General features: G+C 43.7%; 3 protein-coding genes across 3 annotated transcripts; 1 reads left to right on the forward strand and 2 right to left on the reverse strand.

Annotated features, from left to right (window-relative positions):
• Positions 1-539: 539 nt before the first annotated feature.
• On the forward strand, positions 540-3,209 carry LOC127344228 (zinc finger protein STOP1 homolog). Its single transcript, XM_051370448.2, has 2 exons — positions 540-772; positions 1,362-3,209. The coding sequence occupies exon 2, from the start codon at positions 1,479-1,481 to the stop codon at positions 3,042-3,044; it is 1,566 nt and encodes a 521-aa protein (XP_051226408.1). The 5' UTR covers positions 540-772; positions 1,362-1,478; the 3' UTR covers positions 3,045-3,209.
• Positions 3,210-4,359: 1,150 nt separating this feature from the next.
• Positions 4,360-7,211, reverse strand: LOC127344227 (uncharacterized). Its single transcript, XM_051370447.2, has 2 exons — positions 6,969-7,211; positions 4,360-4,903 (listed from the first exon to the last, which is right to left on the reverse strand). The coding sequence occupies exon 2, from the start codon at positions 4,872-4,874 to the stop codon at positions 4,584-4,586; it is 291 nt and encodes a 96-aa protein (XP_051226407.1). The 5' UTR covers positions 4,875-4,903; positions 6,969-7,211; the 3' UTR covers positions 4,360-4,583.
• A 1,948-nt stretch (positions 7,212-9,159) lies between these two features.
• On the reverse strand, positions 9,160-10,849 carry LOC127338658 (serpin-Z1-like). The gene has a single exon (XM_051364690.2). It carries the CDS (start codon positions 10,754-10,756, stop codon positions 9,512-9,514), a length of 1,245 nt encoding a protein of 414 aa, XP_051220650.1. The 5' UTR covers positions 10,757-10,849; the 3' UTR covers positions 9,160-9,511.
• Between the last annotated feature and the right edge of the window lie 11,534 nt (positions 10,850-22,383).

Consider the following 22,383-nt stretch of genomic DNA (forward strand, 5'->3'; position numbering starts at 1 on the left):
ACAACAAAATAAAATTCTATTAACTCTTTGTGCTTACACATTTTCACCAACTTTCCAAATATTTTGAAGGAGAATAAGTACGTCCAACTAATAAAAGTAAAGACAAAAAAAAAAACCATCATGGTCCTTGCCCTACATCTAGGGCTGGAAGGGCAGAGTTCCGGGAAAACCCCTTTGGTTCCGCTACTTGCACCCCCTTCCCTCCACGGTATGCAGATTAGTCTTCCGCTAACGTATCTTCTATCGTGTTTGGGCAAGGGTTTCAAAAAGGCATTTTAACATTGCTAACCCTAATATTCATCACTAGTTCCAAGGGTTTCGGCTCGACATCGGCCCTCAAAACTATCTCTTACCATGGCCAAAAAATGTGGAACGAATAGATCATGAATTTGGACCCGACGCTGATAAACAGATTTGAAGTTTTTTTTTCTAAAAGCAAATTCGACACTGAGGAAAACAATCTGATTTTGTTTAAAATTAATATTTGTCGTCCATAGTCAAACTCCACGTCCCCACCTCTCCATGTCTACTACTCTACTCTTCCCTATAGACTCCTCTCCGCCGCCCCGTACAATTCTTTCCTCTTTCGCCTCTTTCTGTGCTTTATAGTCTGCCACCGCGTCACCGGCGACGCCTCAATCCCGCCGCCTCCGCCGCCTCCCCCGGCCCCTACTCCTCTCACGCGCCTCGCCGCCATCGCCGTTCCCGTTCTTTCTCGTCCCGGCTCCCTGTCTCCACCCCGTCCGCGACCTTCGGCCATTGCTTTTTTGAGGTATGAGCTTGTTTCCATCCACTGGCTAGCATCTGGATCCGCCACTAGCCCTCTGTTTGCAGATCTGTTTCATGTGACTGTTTGCCGAACGTATTTTGCTGCAATCAAGGGGAATTCGTTAGCAGCAGCATATCAAGTTAGGTGAAATGATTGAAAAGGATGACGTGATGATTATTGCTCTGACTAGTCAACTGAGTTTTTACGTGCACGTATTCATCTATTCTTCTCTTCCCCTGTGCATATCCCTCTCTCTCTCCCTTGCTTGCGTAGATGAATTCCTTTTATCTTCTCCACTGCTTGATGTAAATTTCTTGTTAAAGGCTGTGGCTTTTTGTTGTGTGTCATATGTGGAAGAAGGCAGGATTCTTGTATCTTCTGCAATTGTAATAGTCTTCTTGTTTGCTTGCTTGTTCTTTCTGATTTTTACCCTTTTGAACTATAAAGCTCTGTTCCTTTAGTAGACTATTGTCATGGTTTCATCCCATAAAAAAGAAGGGACAATACCAATCTTTCTTTCCAACTATGACATGTCTAGTTTGGTAGTTGCTTCCTTGTTCAGTTTCTTGTTCTAATGAATTTTTTCCTGCAGGATTTGAGGATTTTCCTATATATCAATTTCTGGTTTGGGTGTGATCGTTCTATGAGATAGAAGAAAGGGCAGACTGAAGTAGAATTTGAGCTCTGGTGGATCTAAAGGAAAAGTGGCATGAGAAGAAGTTCGGAAATTTCCATGAAAGCTTCATCATCCATGGCAAGTGAGGCATCAAGGAATACTGACCCTGGCCAACAGGGTGTCCGTTACAATTCCATGGACCTGTCTTATTTTGCAAGACCTGGCCAATCAATCCCTAGCTGTCCTCCATTCTTTGCTCCTCAGTCTTCCAGTTTTTGTGTTCCTGATGACAGTGGAGCTAAAGTGGGCAATCCGTTTGAATCGGATCCTTCACTGAACACTCCTATATCAGATTGGGATCCTCAGGCAATTCTGAGCAACCTAACCTTCCTTGAGCAGAAGATCAAGCAGGTTAAAGATATTGTGCAGTCCATGAGTAATCTAGGGAGCCCAGTTGTTGGTGGTTCTTGCGAGCTTGCAGCAAAGCAGCAGCTCGTCACTGCTGATCTCACTTCCATCATAATTCAGCTTATCTCAACAGCTGGCTCTATGCTTCCTTCCATGAAGAGCCCTCTCCTTAGCAGCAATCCAGCGGTCAGGCAACTCAACACTTATGGTTCTCCCATGGGCTTTGGCTCAGTTGGGAATCAGCGGCCAAGCACAAACAGGGAGGTGACAGTTCCTGACATGACCAAGACCTCTGATTACGAAGAGCTGATGAGTACCATTACTACAACTCATGATGAGAAGGATGATCTGATCAAATGCCCAAATCCTTGTGGCGGGGAAGGGTCTGAACCTATTCCAATGGAAGACCATGATGTGAAGGAGAGCGATGATGGTGGTGAGGCAGAGAATCTCCCCCCTGGTTCTTACGTGGTCTTGCAATTGGAGAAAGAGGAGATTTTAGCACCACACACTCATTTCTGTGTGATATGTGGCAAGGGTTTCAAGAGAGATGCTAACCTACGGATGCACATGAGGGGCCATGGAGACGAGTACAAGACTCCTGCAGCTCTTGCTAAACCCATGAGAGATTCTGGCTTGGATCATACACCAGTTACAAGGTACTCTTGCCCATTTGTCGGTTGCAAGCGGAACAAAGAGCACAGGAAGTTCCAGCCTCTCAAGACAATCTTGTGTGTGAAGAACCACTACAAGAGAAGCCACTGCGACAAGAGCTATACCTGCAGCCGATGCAACACCAAGAAGTTCTCGGTCATTGCAGACTTGAAGACTCACGAGAAGCACTGCGGGCGCGACAAGTGGCTCTGCTCATGCGGAACGACCTTCTCAAGAAAGGACAAGCTGTTTGGGCATGTTGCGCTTTTCCAAGGCCACACACCTGCTCTTCACATGGATGATATCAAAGCAACAGGAGCTTCGGAGCAGCCTCAGGGTAGCGAGGCTGTGATGGATGACATGGTAGGGAGCGCAGGGTATAACTTCCCTGGGAGCACATCCGACGGTATCCAGAATCTCGACATGAAAGTTGCTGAAGATACGCGTGGCTATTTCTCGCCATTGAACTTTGATCCGTGCTTCGGCGCGCTCGATGACTTCACTCGCCCTGGATTCGACATCTCCGAGGATCCGTTCTCTTTCCTGCCCTCGGGACCAGGGTCATGTAGCTTTGGGCAGCCTAGTGGAGAAAGCTGATGAAGGTCGTCACTGTCGGCGACAATTGCTTTGTCGGTCATTGTGTGTGATGTTATGATGCTGGCCTAGTTCTCCCTCTATTCAGGGAGCCATTTTGGCCCATGCATGTTCCTTAAGTGTACTTTTATGTTGTGGTCATCAATAATGGTAACGAACTTCCCTATAGATTTGAAATAGCTCATATGCAAGGTATATATATATACACCTTTTTTTTTTCATCTGTGGTGGCACCTTCGTGTAGCGCAACTGTGCAATCAATACCCGGACATAGTCTTGATCAATAACCAAGATGGAGATCACCATATGAGACAGAAGGCAATAACAGTCGGGTTCAGTCCTTTGCTAGCAGGCCTTTTTGATTGATTCTGCGTCGAAATTCCACATGTTTCCTGTGGAATCTGCTTTTAACCTCACAGCGTATTTGTCTCTGGGTTTGGCACAGCTGAGAGCCTGATGTTGGGAGGAGGCGGAGGAAGCGAAGGGAGAAATGGTAGTCCGAAGAACTCGGTGCTCTGCAACATTTTGGAGAAAGAAAAGAGATGGTGGCATTGTTCCGACAGACTTGATCTTATTCGTATATGCATTGTTATAGATTGGTTACATGTAACTGTATGCAAATGTAAAATCCATGTTGATATTTCTAATAAAGAAGTCAAACTGTGCCCGTGTAGTGGGGATTTTCCACTCTGCAAATAAATTTCAGCTTACAACAAATGTTCAACTTCACATTTATAAATTTCAGCTCACAGCAAATGTTCAACTTCACATTTGGATGAAAAGAACACCGGCAGTGCATCAACACATTAACCGATCCTCGGCCAGGGTAGTATTTAGCTGGGCTAGTAACACATACAGAAGAAACACACAACGCTGATACAACACGCTAGAAATAAAATAAACTGAACCATACGCCTGATTCATAAACACATCAAAAGGCTACATATGGCACACGTTTTCATCTGAAGATATTAAAAAACTCAACGTATTCATCTGTGTTAACAGCCACAGCCAGAAAAAAAAAACCCTGAAAAACCTGATGTACTCCCTCCGATACATAATTAAGTTTATGGATCGGAGGAAGTAACTAGAAAAACTTGCAACTATATGTACTGTCTAAGTAACCAATACTCTGAATAATTTGCTTATCAATTGAATACATGTATGATTAAACTAAAACCCATATACACCTGGATTCCTCATGGCACTCATGGATGGACACTTGACATCAATGCATCAATAGGCTACAACACAATATAAAACAAGTGGGGAGTTTGTTCACTTGATAACTGATATGACACCAATTGACATCTAAAGATATTAAAAGAAACTCAACGCCTCATTCATATGTAAGATTCGTGACTATATATAACATGCCAGGTGTTGTCTCTATAAGTAACCCATGCTCTTAATATATAATTTGCTGATCGATTGAACGTGTACTGATATGCTACATAGATATCCAGATGTATACTAGAAAATGTACAAACTGCCAGATAATAGTCCCATGTCCAGCCTGGGAAGAACTGCTGGCACCCTACCCTAGTTCCCAACAACTATCTCGTCGAAGTTCCAGTCTCTAACAAGATCCCTTGAAACTGCACGGCTCCGTTGAAGGCGAGGAGCACCGTCGTTGCCTTGTCCAGTAGCCATTGCAGGGGTCACCTTTGACGTTCCCACGCGGTTAGTAGATCCCGTAGCCAAAATTTGCCGCGATATGCAGGCAACAGCAGCTCCACACCTGCTTTCCCCCTCTGAGCTTGAGGCTGAATAGCTTCTGAAAGAGTTTGAGGGGCTGCTCATGCCATGGCATACTAGACAAGCTAGACTCATGATTATGGTACAGCTGAAATTGCCAATTACTGCAAAAGAAGGGGGAACTATCAGAAATATATTTCAGTATAAGCAAGAAATTCTATCAAATTCAAGGCTTGTGTTGTAGTATCTGATGACAGGCAAAACAAAGAACCACTAGTGGAGCTATTATGAGGCCAGGGAGGGTAGTGATCTCCCTTTTTAGTTGCGTTAAACATAACTTGTCGAATTATCTAGAATCTAGTGAGAATTCTGGAGCTAGCCCTCTCATCTCATGACGAAAACATTTGTTCTGACTGCTCGAACTATCTCTCAGCTGATGTACAAACCACAACTCGGATGAACTCTGAAACAAATAGAGCCAACCAAAAACAGCAAGCTGAAACATTTCCTTAAGCAATTTTTTACTGCCAAATTACTGCAGCAGAAGAGGCAACTATCAAATATAATTTAGTACACAATTCTATCAAATTCAAAGCTTGCGTTCTAGCATCTGATGACAGGCAAAACAAAGAACCACTAGTGGAGCTGTTATGAGGCTCAGGAGGGTTTGTGATCTCTCTTTTAAGTCACATAACTTGTTAACTTGCTGAGTTCTGTAGAATCTAGTGACTAATTTGAAACTAGCCCTCTCATCTGATGACTAAATAATATTTGTTCTGACTGCTTGAACTATCCCTCTCCGCTGAACTATAAACAACATCTTGGGATGAACTCTGAAACAAACAAAGCCAAACAAAAACAACAAGCATGGGCATGTCCTTTAGCAAAATTGTTGTTTCATTTGAGTAAGCAAATAACAGAGCATATCGGTTGATTCAAATTACTTTTTTTTGGATGACGTATATGCATCATAGTAAGCTAGTAACCGGAAACGGGAAAAGGTGCCCCGTTCCCTGAACCAGGATAGTCGACCTGAATGACGGAGTCGATCGCGGAAACATGTCCCATGTCAGTAGCTCGCCGACCTAGGAACGGTCTCCCGCAGCGCCGGTTTCTTAAGGTCTGGCGATGATAGTTGACTCCCTGACCTACAACGGGAGGAGATTTGGCTTCTCTTTGATGTTTTAGGTGGGCAGCGGTTGGTTGCGAGCAGCCTAGCTCGGTGCGCATCTAGTAATAATGGAGATTGAGGCATGGCCACGAGGAAGAATTGGAGAAGAGTGTGCGGCAGCGGCATGGACAGAGGTTACTCGTTGGATTATTAGTTCAAGGAAGGAGAACGAGTGGTAGGTGGATATGGGCTATGCTTTTTTCTAGGAAAATCACACAGGCTATGTGGACAGGCAATAGGACGAGTGGGCCTTCTATTACCATGGTCTATAGCAAGACGTGGCCTATCCACCTCGATTCATTGTACCGTCCCGGGTTCATCGTCCCCAAATAGTCTGGATTGTATTCCACCCATTGAACCGTACACTTGAGAGATGTATAATCCTCGACTCTCGTTCCTGTCCCTCGTCCCGGAAACAAGGCAACTATGGTATACATATTAGAGTCAATAGATCATGATGTTGCGTCAGTGATACTTCCAGATTGCGCTAGCTCAACCATTGGAAAAGGCGATGTGTAATCATGGTTATGCAAGTTCAAAAGTTTTGAAGAGTTTAACTGAAGTACTAATCTGTATATTGTTCAATCCAGATGCAACCCAGCACGAAAACCACTGGAAGATTGATGAAAATAACAGTAGTGACAAATTTACACACATACACTTCACAGGACAGGGGGTTTACACTTTTGTTAGCACTAACAGAAAAAGTACACAATGTGACATTAGTAAAGATCAAACAACCTACAGTTTGAGTATCAGAGTTGTTTGACAAAAGCATAAATTATTTCAGAGAACATGGACACAATAATCTGACACAAATTTGTAATTATTCCCAATTTTAACAACTTACAACAGGTTAGATGGTTAGGAAAGTATACAATGCACTATCGCTCCTTGCGATGACCAAAAGTAGAAAACTACTGTCATTACCCGTCTAAAAAAAATCACAATCAGAACATTCAGAAACTCATGTTCAGGGGTGGATCTAGATGGTGTGCGAGGGTTCACACCCAGAAATCGTTGATGTCAGTGGGATTTGGATGAAAAGAAGTTCGTACCTCAAAACCCAATGGCCAGAAATCGCGGACGGAGTGGAGACAACGGGGACACGATGTTGACATGGGGAAGAACGGAAACGGCGATGCCGATCGAGAGGCGGGGGTAGGGTGTCGAGGCGTCGGCGGTGAGGGTAAACGGCCTACGGCGCGGCGGGGCGGGCGGATGTAGGGCCGCGGTGGGTAGGTCAGGACTCGGGAGAGGAACAAGAAAGAAAGGCACGGGATATATTTCAGCTTGGAGGAGATGGAGACCAGATATTGACAAAAAAAAAAAGGTATCAAACTAACTAGTAAGTCTAGGCTTGGGCCTTGGGCCTTGGGCCTTGGGCCTTGGGCCTTTGTGATGTGAACATGAGCAAGTTATAAATCTTGAAACATACACTGCTAAATGATCCTTAAAATGAACTTGGTGTGCTTTTTTCCTACATGTTGATACGTGTAAGCTGTGTGGGGTTCCTGATATAAGATATTGTACTTTTGGTAGTATTCTCCATGCAATTATCTTAGTGTTGTTTTCTCCGCAACAATAGTGACCGCGACGTTAGGACCCTGGCCATGGTGGCGGCAAAGGTCATGTGGAGCATGTTATGATTCTCCTGCGACAAGTTTCCCATCAAGGAGGAGAATGCCCCTTAGAATGTATACATCAAGGTATATCCCACCATGCTTGTGTGCCTCAAACCTTGAATTTGTACTTTTGTTCCAATGAAGGCATGGCTCATTTTCATTTTTTCACCTTTACATTTTCCAAGGACATGGTTTGTAACCTAAGAAGAATGGAGGCCTTGGAATGTGAACCTTAAAATCCAAAATCAAGTTCTACTGCTGAAATACCCCCACAAATTTTATAACAGATAGGATACGCTTTGGGTGACCCTGGTTTGGAATTCATATTATGTTGGTAAGGTTCCACATGCAATAGGAATTGCAGATCTTTTTGGTGGAGAAACATTTGAAACTCATGCCCATTTTCAGAGGAAAAACTGCAAGCAATATTGGGAATAGCGCTTCAACATTATTCTGGAAGGATTCCCCTGGTTGAGTGGTATTTTCACTGATTCATACCCTAGAGCTTACTCATTTGTGCTTGATGAGGACATATCTATCCAAGATTTCCTCTCCTCTAATAGCCTAGCTGATTTATTCCATCTTCCATTTTTCCCTGCAGCAATGGTAGAGCTTATAGAATTGCAAGCAAACACCGCTCATGTTAACTTTTTCCAGGAAAATGACACTTGGACTTATGCGTAGGGCACCACCAAATACACTTCTAGCAGTTCTACAAATTTTGTTTCAAGAACATTGTGCCCCATGTCACTTTCTCTTGGCTTTGGAAATGCAAATGCATACCTAAGATGAAATTCTTCTGTTGGTTGATTCCGTAGATCGTTTAAACGCAAGGAATATGCTCAAGAGGAGGCATTATACTCTAAACTCTGGCTATGCTTGTCTAGACAACCCACCTGAGGAAACACTTGAGCATATGCCATTCTTTGCCCATTCAGTTCACTTTGCTAGTTAGATCTTGGTATGGCTTGGCAGACTAATCGTAATAGCAATGTTCGTGGAAATTTTCATAGTGACGGCCTGGAACATTTGGAAAGAAAGAAATAAGCTATGTCATACCAGATGTGAATTCCTGAAAGCATAGATTCAAGACAAACTTTCTTCTTCTAGTTCATAGCACTAGAGAACATCTCAACCCCTTCATTTTTGAGTTTACGGAAAACTTGTAATCTTTTGGTGAACCTCACCCCTTTGTACATATGTAACACCCTGGTTTATAAATTTTATAAACGAGATAGTAGGAGTCTTTCCTACTGTCAAGCCTTCAAAAAAATCTAGATCTTTCACTGGTTGTGGTTGTGATATAATTTGGTCGTGCGGGTCAGCCAAGGCATCACATTTCTATTTTTGGGATATGGCTTGGATTGCAAGATGATTCTTGCAAGAGTTGTGGTTGTGATTTAAACTTTTTGGCTGTGATTGAAACTTACTTGCTGTGGAAACGTGCGGCATGCACATTTAGCAACAAAAAAACTGAACTTTCTAGCTGAAACACACAGCAGGTAGTTCATGGTTTTTGTATTGGCAGTGCTTAGATACTTGTTGATGGGTATTATTCATTCTGTTGGCCATGTATGAATTTACATTTGTGCTACAAAAGTTTCAACTATTGGTTGCAATGTGAAAATATCGTGTTTTTCTTTACAAATACACCGACGGAGTGGCTCATATCACACAAAGTAAGACTATTTCATTTTCCTTTGAGAAACATTATATTCCTTTCTAGATCATCCAACAAGTGTGATCTTAATGTACACGATAGGTTCTATGTATTGGAATGAAATCAGTAAAAATCAGGCTACTAATTCCAGGGTGCCCCAAAGGGTTGATGTTTTTCTATGTGAAATAGTACGCCCTCCGTTTCATGAAAATTTTCTTAATTTTTTTTGTAAATTTTGATGTATCTCAGAGTAGTTGATTTCTTGAAAACCACCCATTCAACTCTCTGCAATCTCGTTGCAATTTCCGTTGCACAATTAGTCCAAAAGAGGATTAACGACTTGGCCGGCAAAAACAACAACCCCGGAGTTATCCCCCTCCTCGTGCCGGATGATAAACAGGAACGGGTGATCGGCCACGAAGTCGACGACCGGATCTGACGGCAGGCCAAACCCTAGCATCTCCACGACGGTGGCTGCAGCTGCCACGGTACCTTTCTCGTTGACGTGCACGGAACACTGGTGCACGACGGACGACACGGCCACCGGCATCATGGAAGAACCGTCCGCGTCGTCCAGTTCCAGCATATCTGAAAAGGACTCACCGGCCATAGCCGGTCTGAACGGCAGGTCCTGCCCGAGGTCCCGTAGGATCCCCGATGCCTCCACCCTCAGCGACGCCTCGAACTTTGGGATCCTCAGCTCGCCGACGGGGACACGCCTCTGTGGCACGTCGAGGAGCGGCGCTGGATCGTCAGCGAGCGCGCCCAGAAGGCGCGGCAGCCCGTCGCGGTCGTCCGGGAGGTAGATGCACATGGAAAACGGCCCGGCGTAGGGCATTCGCAGTACCTTGAATCCTGGGTGGACGCCGATGCACATGTGCGCGTGCAGGGCACCTCCAGTCATGAAGGGCGTGCGCACGACCTGCCCCGGCGAGACGTAGAAGTAGCCGTCTTCGGTGAGGTTCTGCTCGAAGGGGTCGTACCAGTAGGCTCGGAAGTAGAGCGCGTTGGCGAGGACGATGGCCGTGGTGGCGCCGATGGAGCCCTCGTGGAGGAGCTCCTTCCACCGGCCGCCGGTCTTGGCCTCTAGCCAGGCATTGATCTCCGATCTGGCGTGATCGGGGTTTGAGCTGAAGCAGACGGATCGTGCCGCCGCGTCGTACGTGGACGCCGCCGCAGCCACGAAGGAGGGTTTTAGGCGGAGCGAGGAGTCGACCCAGATGCCCGTCGCGTACACGAGTTCTGGGCTCAAGTCTGGCTCATCTTCATCTTCCTCGTCGCGGCCGCTGGGTGGTGCTTCAGTTTCGCTACTTGCGCTTGCGGTTGCGGCGATGTGGCAGGCGAGGGCTGCGTGCGCGTCCGCACCGGCGGGGCCGAGGAAGGAAGCGATCTGGTCGCGGTGGGCGCCCGTGGCGCCGGAGGCGAGGAGGGAGAGGATTGTATGGAAGGACGCGGGAGAGAAGGCGAGGTTCTGGTCGGCGCGATGGAGGCTGAAGTGGCTGAGGAGTCGCAGGGAGAGGGCGGCCTGATCCCTGATGGCATCAGCGAGCTGCTCCGCCATTGCCAGCGTTTGCTTAGCTCCTCACTGGGCTATATATGGTAATCAAAATAGGGTTAAACAGGCCCTCGTGGACGATAAATACACTGAGAAGAACGCGTCTGTTGGAGGGGTCTGGTACGTACAATGATTGAGCTCCTTCTATTTATAGGCCTAGAGGGATAAAAGGATAAGACCCACTTAACGTTAAACGTGGGGGAAGACTTAGCCAAACGTGTCCACCGAAGTGGGCCACGTCGGAGGCCCAAGTTTCCCAACACTCCCCCTGGGTATTATCCGTATATCCATGTCTCAAAACTCCGAAAAAACCCAGTGGGAAAAATATGGAGAAAAGGATCATGGTATACTTTGCTATGTTGCACGAATTGCCTCGTCAAAAACCTCATGTGAGAAACTTCATAAAAACTCACTTAAGGGGAAAAAGAGTACAATTCACTTAACTGCAGAGTTAAGTACTCAATCATCGGGATCAAGATTTCAGTGACGATTTTGTGAAGATTCTCCCCCTAAACCTTGCATCTCCCTAAGTCTGATCATACCGATTCCACGAACACATCTCTCGAAAGAAGATGCCGGCAATGACTTAGTGAATAAATCAGCAAGATTCTCACACGACTTAGTATGCAAGACCTTTACCTCGTTTATCTTTTGCAATTCATGTGCATAGAAGAACTTGGGGTGTATATGCTTTGTAAGACCGCTCTTCACATAACCCGTCTGGACTTGTGTAACACAAGCAGCATTATCTTCGTAGATAATGGTTGGGGTTTGGATGGTATTCAACCCACATGTCATCTGGATGTGGGTGATCACCCTTCGAAGCCAAACACACTCACGTGATGCTTCATATAGTGCCATGATTTCCGAGTGGTTCGTCGAAGTTGACACGAGAGTCTGCTTAGACGATTTCCAAGAAATCGCAGTTCCACCACAAAGGAAAACATATCCAGTCTGCGACTTGGACGTGTGATGGCGTGTAACTCACACGTTCGTTGGGAACCCCAAGAGGAAGGTATGATGCGCACAACAGCAAGTTTTCCCTCAGAAAGAAACCAAGGTTTATCGAACCAGGAGGAGCCAAGAAGCACGTTGAAAGTTGATGGCGGCGGGATGTAGTGCGGCGCAACACCAGAGATTCCGGCGCCAACGTGGAACCTGCACAACACAACCAAAGTACTTTGCCCCAACGAAACAGTGAGGTTGTCAATCTCACCGGCTTGCTGTAACAAAGGATTAACCGTATTGTGTGGAAGATGATTGTTTGCAGAAAACGAGAAACAGATGTGCGATGATTGTATTTCAGTATAGAGAATTGGACCGGGGTCCACAGTTCACTAGAGGTGTCTCTCCCATAAGATAAACAGCATGTTGGGTGAACAAATTACAGTTGGGCAATTGACAAATAAAGAGGGCATGACCATGCACATACATATTATGATGAGTATTGTGAGATTTAATTGGGCATTACGACAAAGTACATAGACCGCTATCCAGCATGCATCTATGCCTAAAAAGTCCACCTTCAGGTTATCATCCGAACCCCCTCCAGTATTAAGTTGCTAACAACAGACAATTGCATTAAGTATTGCGCGTAATGTAATCAGTGACTATATCCTCGAACATAGCACTAATGTTTTATCCCTAGTGGCAATAGCACATCCATAATCTTAGAGATTTCTGTCACTTCCTGCATTCACGGAGACATGAACCCACTATCGAGCATAAATACTCCCTCTTGGAGTTACAAGCATCTACTTGGCCAGAGCATCTACGAGTAACGGAGAGCATGCAAGATCATAAACAACACATAGACATAACTTTGATAATCAACATAACAAGTATTCTCTATTCATCGGATCCCAACAAACGCAACATATAGAATTACAGATAGATGATCTTGATCATGTTAGGCAGCTCACAAGATCCGACAATGAAGCACAATGGGGAGAAGACAACCATCTAGCTACTGCTATGGACCCATAGTCCAGGGGTAGACTACTCACACATCACTCCGGAGGCGACCATGGCGGCGTAGAGTCCTCCGGGAGATGATTCCCCTCTCCGGCAGGGTGCCGGAGGCGATCTCCTGAATCCCCCGAGATGGGATCGGCGGCGGCGGCGTCTCTGGAAGGTTTTCCGTATCGTGGCTCTCGGTACTGGGGGTTTCGCGACGGAGGCTTTAAGTAGGCGGAAGGGCAGGTCAGGAGGCGTCACGAGGGGCCCACACCACAGGGCCGCGCGGCCAAGGGGGGGCCGCACCGCCCTAGGGTGTGGCCACCTCGTGGCCCCACTTCGTCTCCTCTTCGGTCTTCTGGAAGCTTCGTGGCAAAATAGGACCCTGGGCGTTGATTTCGTCCAATTCCGAGAATATTTCGTTACTAGGATTTCTGAAACCAAAAACAGCAGAAAAACAAGAATCGGCACTTCGGCATCTTGTTAATAGGTTAGTTCCAGAAAATGCACGAATATGACATAAAGTGTGCATAAAACATGTAGATAACATCAATAATGTGGCATGGAACATAAGAAATTATCGATACGTTGGAGACATATCAGCATCCCCAAGCTTAGTTCTGCTCGTCCCGAGCAGGTAAAACGATAACAAAGATAATTTCTGGAGTGACATGCCATCATAACCTTGATCATACTATTTGTAAAGCATATGTAGTGAATGCAGCGATCAAAACAATGTATATGACATGAGTAAACAAGTGAATCATATAGCAAAGACTTTTCATGAATAGTACTTCAAGACAAGCATCAATAAGTCTTGCATAAGAGTTAACTCATAAAGCAATAATTCAAAGTAAAGGCATTGAAGCAACACAAAGGAAGATTAAGTTTCAGCGGTTGCTTTCAACTTGTAACATGTATATCTCATGGATATTGTCAACATAGAGTAATATAACAAATGCAATATGCAAGTATGTAGGAATCAATGCACAGTTCACACAGGTGTTTGCTTCTTGAGGTGGAGAGAAATAGGTGAACTGACTCAACATTGAAAGTAAAAGAATGATCCTCCATAGAGGAAAAGCATCGATTGCTATATTTGTGCTAGAGCTTTGATTTTGAAAACATGAAATAATTTTGTCAACGGTAGTAATAAAGCATATGTATCATGTAAATTATATCTTACAAGTTGCAAGCCTCATGCATATTATACTAATAGTGCCCGCACCTTGTCCTAATTAGCTTGGACTACCGGATCATCACAATGCACATGTTTTAACCAAGTGTCACAAAGGGGTACCTCTATGCCGCCTGTACAAAGGTCTAAGGAGAAAGCTCGCATTGGATTTCTCGCTATTGATTATTCTCAACTTAGACATCCATACCGGGACAACATAGACAACAGATAATGGACTCCTCTTTTATGCATAAGCATGTAACAACAATTAATAATTTTCTCATATGAGATTGAGGATATTGTCCAAGACTGAAACTTCCACCATGAATCATGGCTTTAGTTAGCGGCCCAATGTTCTTCTCTAACAATATGCATGCTTAACCATAAGGTGGTAGATCTCTCTTACTTCAGACAAGACGAACATGCATAGCAACTCACATGAAATTCAACAAAGAGTAGTTGATGGCGTCCCCAGTGAACATGGTTATCGCACAACAAGCAACTTAATAAGAGATAAAGTGCATAAGTACATATTCAATACCACAATAGTTTTTAAGCTATTTGTCCCATGAGCTATATATTGCAAAGGTGAATGATGGAATTTTAAAGGTAGCACTCAAGCAATTTACTTTGGAATGGCGGAAAATACCATGTAGTAGGTAGGTATGGTGGACACAAATGGCATAGTGGTTGGCTCAAGTATTTTGGATGCATGAGAGGTATTCCCTCTCGATACAAGGTTTAGGCTAGCAAGGCTTATTTGAGACAAACACAAGGATGAACCGGTGCAGCAAAACTCACATAAAAAACATATTGTAAACATTATAAGACTCTACACCGTCTTCCTTGTTGTTCAAACTCAATACTAGAAATTATCTAGACCTTAGAGAAACCAAATATGCAAACCAAATTTTAGCATGCTCTATGTATTTCTTCATTAATGGGTGCAAAGTATATGATGCAAGAGCTTAAACATGAGCACAACAATTGCCAAGTATCACATTACCCAAGACATTATAGCAATTTACTACATGTATCATTTTCCAATTCCAACCATATAACAATTTAACGAAGAAGAAACTTCGCCATGAATACTATGAGTAGAAGCTAAGGACATACTTGTCCATATGCTACAGCGGAGCGTGTCTCTCTCCCATAAAGTGAATGCTAGGATCCATTTTATTCAAACAAAACAAAAACAAAAACAAACCGACGCTCCAAGCAAAGCACATAAGATGTGATGGAATAAAAATATAGTTTCAGGGGAGGAACCTGATAATGTTGTCGATGAAGAAGGGGATGCCTTGGGCATCCCCAAGCTTAGACGCTTGAGTATTCTTAGAATATGCAGGGGTGAACCACCGGGGCATCCCCAAGCTTAGAGCTTTCACTCTCCTTGATCATGTTGCATCATACTCCTCTCTTGATCCTTGAAAACTTCCTCCACACCAAACTTAGAACAACTCATTAGAGAGTTAGCGACAATAAAAATTAACATGTTCAGAGGTGACACAATCATTCTTAACACTTCTGGACATTGCACAAAGCTACTGGACATTAATGGATCAAAGAAATTCATCCAACATAGCAAAAGAGGCAATGCGAAATAAAAGGCAGAATCTGTCAAAACAGAACAGTTCGTATTGACGAATTTTATCGAGGCACCAGACTTGCTCAAATGAAAATTCTCAAATTGAATGAAAGTTGCGTACATATCTGAGGATCACTCACGTAAATTGGCATAATTTTCTGAGTTACCTACAGAGAAAACAGCCCAGATTCGTGACAGCAAAGAAATCTGTTTCTGCGCATTAATCCAAATCTAGTATGAACTTTACTATCAACGACTTTACTTGGCACAACAAAACACTAAACTAAGATAAGGAGAGGTTGCTACAGTAGTAAACAACTTCCAAGAGACAAAATAAAAACAAAGTACTGTAGGTAAAAACATGGGTTGTCTCCCATAAGCGCTTTTCTTTAACGACTTTCAGCTAGGCGCAGAAAGTGTAAATCAAGTAACATCAAGAGACGAAGCATCAACATCATAATTTGTTCTAATAATAGAATCATAAGGTAACTTCATTCTATTTCTAGGGAAGTGTTCCATACCTTTCTTGAGAGGAAATTGATATTTAATATTACCTTCCTTCATATCAATAGTAGCACCAACGGTTCGAAGAAAAGGTCTTCCCAATATAATGGGGCAAGATGCATTGCATTCAATATCCAAGACAACAAAATCAACGGGGACAAGGTTATTGTTAACGGTAATGCGAACATTATCAACTTTCCCCAAAGGTTTCTTTGTAGAATGATCAGCAAGATTAACATCCAAATAACAATTTTTCAGCGGTGGCAAGTCAAGCATATTATAAATTTTCTTAGGCATAACAGAAATACTTGCACCAAGATCACATAAAGCATTACAATCAAAATCTTTAACCTTCATCTTAATGATGGGCTCCCAACCATCCTCTAGCTTTTTAGGAATAGAGGCTTCGCGCTCTAGTTTCTCTTCTCTAGCTTTTATGAGAGCATTTGTAATATGTTGCGTGAAAGCCAAATTTATAGCACTAGCATTAGGACTTTTAGCAAGTTTTTGCAAGAACTTTATAACTTCAGAGATGTGGCAATCATCAAAATTCAAACCATTATAATCTAAAGCAATGGGATCATCATCCCCAATGTTGGAAAAAATTTCAGCAGTTTTATCGCAGTGCAGTTTAAGCTTTTAGCAGCTTCGCAGTTTCTCGCGCTTTGCATTAGAAGTGGAAACATTGCTAACACCAATTCTTTTATTATTAATAGTAGGAGTTGCAGCAACATGTGTAGCATTAGCATTACTAGTGGTGGTAATAGTCCAAACTTTAGCTACATTCTTCTCTTTAGCTAGTTTTTCATTTTCTTCTCTATCCCACCTAGCACGCAGTTCGGCCATTAATCTTATATTCTCATTAATTCTAACTTGGATGGCATTTGCTGTAGTAACAATTTTATTTTCAATATCCCTACTAGGCATAACTTTCGATTTCAAAAGATCTACATCAGCAGCAAGACTATCGACTTTAGAAGCAAGTATATCAATTTTCCCAAGCTTTTCTTCAACAGATTTGTTAAAAGCAGTTTGTGTACTAATAAATTCTTTAAGCATGGCTTCAAGTCCAGGGGGTGAACTCCTATTATTGTTGTAAGAATTCCCATAAGAATTAGCATAACCGTTACCATTATTATAAGGATATGGCCTATAATTATTACTAGAATTGTTCCGATAAGCATTGTTGTTGAAATTATTATTTTTAATGAAGTTCATATCAACATGTTCTTCTTGTGCAACCAATGAAGCTAACGGAACATTATTAGGATCGACATTTGTCCTATCATTCACAAGCATAGACATAATAGCATCAATCTTATCACTCAAGGAAGAGGTTTCTTCGACAGAATTTACCTTCTTACCTTGTGGAGCTCTTTCCGTGTGCCATTCAGAGTAGTTGATCATCATATTATCAAGAAGCTTTGTTGCTTCACCAAGAGTGATGGACATAAAGGTACCTCCAGCAGCTGAATCCAATAAATTCCGCGAAGAAAAATTTAGTCCTGCATAGAAGGTTTGGATGATCATCCAAGTAGTCAGTCCATGGGTTGGGCAATTTTTAACCAGAGATTTCATTCTTTCCCATGCTTGTGCAACATGTTCAGTATCTAATTGTTTAAAATTCATTATGCTACTCCTCAAAGATATAATTTTAGCAGGGGGATAATATCTACCAATAAAAGCATCCTTGCATTTAGTCCATGAATCAATACTATTCTTAGGCAGAGATAGCAACCAATCTTTAGCTCTTCCTCTTAATGAGAAAGGGAACAATTTTAGTTTAATAATATCACCATCTACATCTTTATATTTTTGCATTTCACATAGTTCAACAAAATTATTAAGATGGGCAGCAGCATCATCAGAACTAACACCAGAAAATTGCTCTCGCATAACAAGATTCAGTAAAGCAGGTTTAATTTCAAAGAATTCTGCTGTAGTAGCAGGTGGAGCAATAGGTGTGCATAAGAAATCATTATTATTTGTGGTTGTGAAGTCACACAACTTAGTATTTTCAGGAGTGGTCATTTTAGCAACAGTAAATAAAGCAAACTAGATAAAGTAAATGCAAGTAACTAATTTTTTTGTGTTTTTGATATAGCAAACAAGATAGCAAGTAAAGTAAAACTAGCAACTAATTTTTTTGTATTTTGATTTAGTGCAGCAAACAAAGTAGTAAATAAAACTAAGCAAGACAAAAAAAAGTAAAGAGATTGGGATGTGGAGACTCCCCTTGCAGCGTGTCTTGATCTCCCCGGCAACGGCGCCAGAAAAAGAGCTTGATGGCGTGTAACTCACACGTTCGTTGGGAACCCCAAGAGGAAGGTATGATGCGCACAGCAGCAAGTTTTCCTCGTAAAGAAACCAAGGTTTATCGAACCAGGAGGAGCCAAGAAGCACGTTGAAGGTTGATGGCGGCGGGATGTAGTGCGGCGCAACACCAGAGATTCCGGCGCCAACGTGGAACCTGCACAACACAACCAAAGTACTTTGCCCCAACGAAACAGTGAGGTTGTCAATCTCACCGGCTTGCTGTAACAAAGGATTAACCGTATTGTGTGGAAGATGATTGTTTGCGTAAAACAAAGAGAACGATATTGCAAGAGATTGTATTTCAGTATAGAGAATTGGACCGGGGTCCACAGTTCACTAGAGGTGTCTCTCCCATAAGATAAACAGCATGTTGGGTGAACAAATTACAGTTGGGCAATTGACAAATAAAGAGGGCATGACCATGCACATACATATTATGATGAGTATTGTGAGATTTAATTGGGCATTACGACAAAGTACATAGACCGCTATCCACATGCATCTATGCCTAAAAAGTCCACCTTCAAAGTTATCATCCGAACCCCCTCCGGTATTAAGTTGCTAACAACAGACAATTGCATTAAGTATTGCGCGTAATGTAATCAGTGACTATATCCTCGAACATAGCACTAATGTTTTATCCCTAGTGGCAACAGCACATCCATAATCTTAGAGATTTCTATCACTTCCCCAGATTCACGGAGACATGAACCCACTATCGAGCATAAATACTCCCTCTTGGAGTTACAAGCATCTACTTGGCCAGAGCATCTACGAGTAACGGAGAGCATGCAAGATCATAAACAACACATAGACATAACTTTGATAATCAACATAACAAGTATTCTCTATTCATCGGATCCCAACAAACGCAACATATAGAATTACAGATAGATGATCTTGATCATGTTAGGCAGCTCACAAGATCCGACAATGAAGCACAATGGGGAGAAGACAACCATCTAGCTACTGCTATGGACCCATAGTCCAGGGGTAGACTACTCACACATCACTCCGGAGGCGACCATGGCGGCGTAGAGTCCTCCGGGAGATGATTCCCCTCTCCGGCAGGGTGCCGGAGGCGATCTCCTGAATCCCCCGAGATGGGATCGGTGGCGGCGGCGTCTCTGGAAGGTTTTCCGTATCGTGGCTCTCGGTACTGGGGGTTTCGCGACGGAGGCTTTAAATAGGCGGAAGGGCAGGTCAGGAGGCGGCACGAGGGGCCCACACCACAGGGTCGCGCGGCCAAGGGGGGGGCCGCGCCGCCCTAGGGTGTGGCCACCTCGTGGCCCCACTTTGTCTCCTCTTCGGTCTTCTGGAAGCTTCGTGGCAAAATAGGACCCTGGGCGTTGATTTCGTCCAATTCCGAGAATATTTCATTACTAGGATTTCTGAAACCAAAAACAGCAGAATACAGCAACTGGCACTTCGGCATCTTGTTAATAGGTTAGTTCCAGAAAATGCACGAATATGACATAAAGTGTGCATAAAACATGTAGATAACATCAATAATGTGGCATGGAACATAAGAAATTATCGATACGTTGGAGACGTATCAACGTGTGCGGGTCTGATAGGTACCCAGCATCAGCATAGCCTACGACTGATAGGTCTTGATTCCTTGGATAAAACAAGCCGAGATCTTTAGTTCCTTGCAGATATTGGAAGATGTCCTTAACGCCTTTCCAATGTCTCTTGGTAGGCTCAGAACTGTACCTAGCAAGCAAATTGACGATGAATGCAATATCCGGCCGTGTACAATTCGCGAGGTACATGAGTGCACCAATTGCACTCAAATAGGGGAATTCTGGTCCCAGAATTTCCTCCCCCTCTTCCTTAGGCCTGAACGGGTCCTTGTGTGGCTGCAAAGATCTTCCGATCATCGGGGTCTTAGAAGGATACGCATCTTTAAACCCAAATCTTTCCAACACCTTCTGGGCGTAGGTCGACTGGTGCACGAGAATCCCAGCAGGGGAATGCTCAAGTTGCAGACCTAGGCAGAACTTGGGTTTGCCTAAGTCCTTCATTTCGAATTCCGACATCAGGTAGGAACTCGCTTCCTCAATATCCTCAGGTGTACCGATTATATTCAAATCGTCCACATACACCGAGATAATACAGAAACCATCTTGTGATCTCCGTATAAAAACACATGGGCAATCTGCATTGCTTGTGTAGCCCTTCTGATGAAGGAAATCGCTTAAACGATTATACCACATCCTACCAGACTGCTTAAGTCCATACAGTGACTTCTTAAGTTGAACACTGTATAAACCTCTATTTGCTCTATCTTGGTTCGGGATAGGGATACCTTCCGGTACCTTCATATATATGTCCGAATCCAAGTTACCGTAAAGGTAAGCGGTGACAACATCCATAAGTTTCATATTCAAATCCATGTTGACTGCCATTGAGATCAAGTATCTAAAGGTAATTCCATCCATGACCGGGGAGTAAGTTTCATCAAAGTCGACACCTGGTCGCTGAGTGAAACCTTGAGCAACGAGCCTTGCTTTGTACCTTACTACTTCATTATTTTCGTTTCTCTTTCGAACAAAAACCCACTTATGGCCAACAGGGCGAATGTGGGGAGGAGTTAGACAAACAGGTCCAAACACCTCTCTTTTGTTAAGAGATAATAATTCAGCAGTTATTGCCTTCTTCCAATCATTCCAATCTGACCCTTTTTTACAATCAACGAGCGTATTAGGCTCTGGGTCAAGATCTATGATTGAGGCAATTTTCCTGGCAAAATTAACGTCGACATTTGCCATGGCTCGATTGAATGTCTCACCCGAACTAACATAGTTAATGGCCATTTCATCATGGAGTGCATCGGGCACATCCCCTTGCTCCACCGAATTTCCCAATCCGGGAGCTAGGTCCTTTAGCTTTCCCGCTCCAATGTGTGCGCACACATCTTCGCTAGGTATTTCCGATATAGGAAAATTCAAGTCCGGGATTTCGTGCACTGAAATATCCGTACTTGTGCCAGGTCTCAACTGGCTCCCCTCTTCAGGGGTAGACTGTAATAAATCCCTCTTGTCCTTTTTCTTCGGGCGTCCTGATACGTCTCCGACGTATCGATAATTTCTTATGTTCCATGCCACATTATTGATGATATCTACATGTTTTATGCACACTTTATGTCATATTCGTGCATTTTCTGGAACTAACCTATTAACAAGATGCCGAAGTGCCGATTCTTCATTTCTGCTGTTTTTGGTTTCAGAAATCCTAGTAACGAAATATTCTCGGAATTGAACGAAATCAACGCCCAGGGTCCTATTTTGCCACGAAGCTTCCAGAAGACCGAAGAGGAGACGAAGTGGGGCCACGAGGCGCCCAAACCCTAGGGCGGCGCGGCCTGCCCCTTGGCCGCGCCGACCTGTGGTGTGGGGCCCTCGTGTGGCCCCCTGACCTGCCCTTCCGCCTACTTAAAGCCTCCGTCGCGAAACCCCGATGCACCGAGAGCCACGATACGGAAAACCTTCCAGAGACGCCGCCGCCGCCAATCCCATCTCAGGGGATTCAGGAGATCGCCTCCGGCACCCTGCCGGAGAGGGGAATCATCTCCCGGAGGACTCTACGCCGCCATGGTCGCCTCCGGAGTGATGTGTGAGTAGTCTACCCCTGGACTATGGGTCCATAGCAGTAGCTAGATGGTTGTCTTCTCCCCATTGTGCTTAATTGTCGGGTCTTGTGAGCTGCCTAACATGATCAAGATCATCTATCTGTAATTCTATATGTTGCGTTTGTTGGGATCCGATGAATAGAGAATACTTGTTATGTTGATTATCAAAGTTATGTCTATGTGTTGTTTATGATCTTGCATGCTCTCCGTTACTAGTAGATGCTCTGGCCAAGTAGATGCTTGTAACTCCAAGATGGAGTATTTATGCTCGATATTGGTTTCATGTCTCCGTGAACTGGGAAGTGACGAGAAATCTCTAAGATTATGGATGTCTTGTTGCCACTAGGGATAAAACATTAGTGCTATGTTCAAGGACGTAGTTACTGATTACATTACGCGCAATACTTAATGCAATTGTCTCTGTTGTTAGCAACTTAATACGGAGGGTTCGGATG

Source organism: Lolium perenne, chromosome 3, assembly GCF_019359855.2.
Source record: "Lolium perenne isolate Kyuss_39 chromosome 3, Kyuss_2.0, whole genome shotgun sequence".
Classification (NCBI taxonomy): domain Eukaryota; kingdom Viridiplantae; phylum Streptophyta; class Magnoliopsida; order Poales; family Poaceae; genus Lolium; species Lolium perenne.

Coding starts and splice junctions, on each gene's coding strand:
- LOC127344228 (XM_051370448.2), top strand. CDS start 1,479: ATGAGAAGAAGTTCGGAAATTTCCATGAAAGCTTCATCATCCATGGCA.
- LOC127344227 (XM_051370447.2), bottom strand. CDS start 4,874: ATGAGTCTAGCTTGTCTAGTATGCCATGGCATGAGCAGCCCCTCAAAC.
- LOC127338658 (XM_051364690.2), bottom strand. CDS start 10,756: ATGGCGGAGCAGCTCGCTGATGCCATCAGGGATCAGGCCGCCCTCTCC.